Source organism: Octopus bimaculoides, chromosome 30 (genome assembly GCF_001194135.2).
Source record: "Octopus bimaculoides isolate UCB-OBI-ISO-001 chromosome 30, ASM119413v2, whole genome shotgun sequence".
Taxonomy (NCBI): Eukaryota; Metazoa; Mollusca; class Cephalopoda; order Octopoda; family Octopodidae; genus Octopus; species Octopus bimaculoides.
The window spans coordinates 9,784,749-9,788,540 of record NC_069010.1 but is presented as its reverse complement, the minus strand read 5'-3'; the positions used below and the strand labels follow the sequence as shown (position 1 = coordinate 9,788,540).

The window sequence follows — 3,792 nt, the reverse complement described above, 5'->3', positions numbered from 1 at the left end:
ATATATATATATATATATATATATATATATATATACACAGCAGTGAACAGATATAGTTTCTCTTTATATTTTTACTCTTTAGTAATTTCTTTCACTAATTGATATATAAAAAATACAGTGGCTGTGTGGTAAGAAGTTAGCTTTCCAACCACATGGTTCCGGGTTCAGTCCCACTGCGTGGCACCTCGGACAGGTGTCTTATTCTATAGCCTCAGGCCGACCAAAGCCATGTAAGTGGATTTGGTAGATGGAAACTGAAAGAAGCCCGTCGCATATGTATCTATGTATGTGTGTGTGTGAGAGAGAGAGTGCGTGTGTGTGTTTGTCTCCTACCATTGCTTGACAACTGGTGTTTTTTTATGTCCCCATAGCTTAGCAGTTTGGCAAAAGAGACCGACAGAATAAGTGCCAGGCTTATAAAAACAAAAGTATTGGAGTCGATTCATTTGACTAAAAATTCTTGAAGGTGGTGCTGTAGCATGGCCAGAGTCTAATGACTGAAACAAGTAAAAGAGAAAGAAAGAAAGAAAGGAGATATTTCACTCACCGACAATGAAGACAATGAGCAGCATTTCCATTGGTTGAATGTTGCACTTGCGCAGTGGGAAGTCGTTACCAAAGTAGGAGGAATCGGGCGAAGTGTTGCAGAAACGGTTGTACTGTGCGAAGATGTCGGGTAGCGATGTGGAGAGTTTGTTTTCGCTGTAGCTGGACATCTCCAGGGTGGAGAGGATGATGAGGGTGATGAATGCGGTGAAGGACAGACTGTGACAAATGAACTTGATACAGGGGTAGCTGATGATGGTGCCAAGCTGAGGGAGAGAGAGAGAGAAAGAGAATAGAAGGTAGTTAGTTACGAAGGCCCACTACACTCTCGGAGTGGTTGGCGTTAGGAAGGGCATCCAGCTGTAGAAACTCTGCCAAATCAGATTGGAGCCTGGTGTAGCCATCTGGTTTCACCAGTCCTCAGTCAAATCGTCCAACCCATGCTAGCATGGAAAGCGGACGTTAAACGATGATAGTATTGGCGATGATATGATGAAGATGATGGTGATGAAATGCGTGTATGTATATATATAGACAAAGACAGACTGACAGAGAGTCATCTGGCTTTTGGCTTATATACTAAAAACGCGTGGGCCGGGTCGAACATCTTCAACAACAGAAACAAAAATCAAAATAAAAAAACAAAATGTAATGAGTACTCACTCGTGACTTTGGTTGGATCAGATAGCAGCCGAGGAGTATGGGATAGAATAATACGATGAGTATTACACCGAGGATCTTCTGAGGAAGGGCAGAATGTTCCAGACGATGTTGGCCAGCGTACCATGTTTGGTCTAGCTTTTGTTGTATCGATGGATGAGACACAAACTGATGAAACACGCGCGATGTACAGGTGATGGAGACAAATGAATCAATTATCGACGGTGAGGAAAGCATAAATTCAGACGTTAGCAAATGTACGGAGATTCATAACGAACAATTAATAAAACACATTAGCAAATGTATGGAGATTTATAAAGAACAATGGAAAAATATATTTCTTTATAACCTTAGCAGATGTGAAGAGATTCACAATGAACAATGAAAATATAATTAAAACACATAAGCAAAAAAAATATACAGGAGAGAGATATAGAAGAGCTCACCGAAAAATTCACTGACAATAAAATGAAACAAATAAGTACACAGAAAAAAGATGAACTTCCACAAATTAATGAAAATATATCACAACATTGGTACAAGCAAATGGTGTTCTTTACCATCCATCTGCACAGGAGCCAGTCCAGTGGCACAGGCAACGATCTCGCTCGAGTGACTTTTCACGTGCCACCGGCACAAGTGCCAGGAACGCAAAGCTGTGGCACAAGTGCCAGGAAGACGACGCTGGTAACGATCACGCTCGAACGGTGGTGCCATCACAATTTTGCTTTCGCTTGCCCCAACAGGTCTTCGCAAGCAGAATTTAATGTCCAATGAAGGAGACGTTGTCATGGGGGGGCCAGTCGTCGGTTGTCACACAGTGGGACCGACCCCAGAACCATGTGGTTGAAAAGCAAGCTTCTTACCACACAATATGTGTGTGTATGAGTGTGTCAGTATGTATATAGGTGTACTATGCATATATGTTCGTATACTCGTGCCTATATATGTGTGTGTATGCGTCTATGTGTGTATGTACGCACGTATATGTGCGTGTGTGCAGTGAATACCCTAAGAATAGAACTCAGTCGCATCCCACGCCCTCCCTCCTTCAACCCGCCACCACTCCTGGCGATTACTGTACAACAGAAGATCACTGTGACACCACCATCCCCCCCAACACCAGCACCACCACCACCACCGGCACAATCATGGCGAGGATTAAATGCTACGGATTATCTGTAGATGAAAGACCTTAATCCCTGACACATACATACATGCATGATATATATATATATATATATATATATATATATATATATATATATATGTATGTGTGTGTATATATTTGTACACACGTAGTGGTGGTGGCGGCAATGGCGGTAGACAACGAGAAGAAAGCTTTGAGGTAAATAAACGCTAATTAAAAAATGGTTCTGATAACGGTAATCAAAGTAATCAGACTGTGTGGGATATCAAAGGGATGAGTAGGGTGTGTGTGGCATGGGTGGAAGGTAGACAATGCTAGGAGAGAGAGAGAGAGAGAGAGAGAGAGAGAGAGAGAGAGAAGGTTTCTTTCCAGACAAAATGTTTCGATGAGACCAACGATGATAATGGTGATGTCCATGATGATGATGGTGATGATAGTAGTGGTGGTAATGGTGGCGGGGCTGGTAATGTGAAGACATAATGGCAGTGATTATAATTACGCACACACGCACACACGCATACACATCATCATCATCATCATTATTATTATTATTATTATTATTATTATTATTATTATTATTATTATTATTACAAAATATGAAAGATTCAACTTACAGCATCCAGTAAATCTTCAAATCCATTAAGACTACTTATAATGCTTAAGATTTGTTTTGGAACATCAAGTTTCACAAGATTCTTGTCACACAGTAGTTTTAGAATGTGTGTTGTATTTGTCTTAGGTAAAGATAGAGAATTTTTACAGAAATCTTCCCAATCTTTTATTTTCATTAATTCTTCCACCTGAATTTAAGGAGAAAAAAGTACCCATAAAACATTGATCAGATTACAATAATGAAATTATCAGTCAAACAGTACAGAAATTAAAACAACAAATTCTAAAATTTTGCTGATAAAAACATGGTAATGTTTAAAATATTCTAAAAGTTCAAAATTTGAATTAATTGAATTAAATGATGTGCAAATGACAACGTTGATAAGATAATGGACAACTAGTTTAGAGATTTGTAGTAAATATATATATATATAGCCAATGACAATGTATTATGTCTCTGGCTGAATGACCCATCCATCTAACTCTAATAAATAAATAAATAAATAAAGTAGTAGAAAGTATTATTCACTGCCTATAAATTGTAGGAACAGAGTGAAACTGAGGAGTGTTTAAGATGGGCCTTACAATGCTGGATAATTTCACCTGTGAAAAAGTGAATTACAATAAACTGTCCTTTTATTCATGATCAGCCCTTAGTTCATGATTTTGTGATAGGCACTGACAGGCTGTTATTTAAACAGGGTATTAATATCAGCCTTGCAAGCCATGTAAAAGTCATAGCACTTCTCACATAAAAATTATAAAATATGTATGTATTTTATAATATATATATGTATGTATGTATGTATGTATGTATGTATGTA

At 38.5% G+C, this 3,792-nt stretch overlaps 1 protein-coding gene across 1 annotated transcript in view; it reads right to left on the bottom strand.

The window, feature by feature from the left end:
• Positions 1–3,792, bottom strand: part of LOC106878156 (short transient receptor potential channel 7) — a 16,135-nt gene that overhangs the window by 10,130 nt on the left and 2,213 nt on the right. The window contains exons 4-5 of the mRNA XM_052978136.1: positions 1,210–1,374; positions 548–812 (exon numbers count right to left, since the gene is read on the bottom strand). Coding sequence (XP_052834096.1) covers positions 548–812; positions 1,210–1,374 — 430 coding nt within the window. The remainder of the gene's footprint in view (positions 1–547; positions 813–1,209; positions 1,375–3,792) is intronic.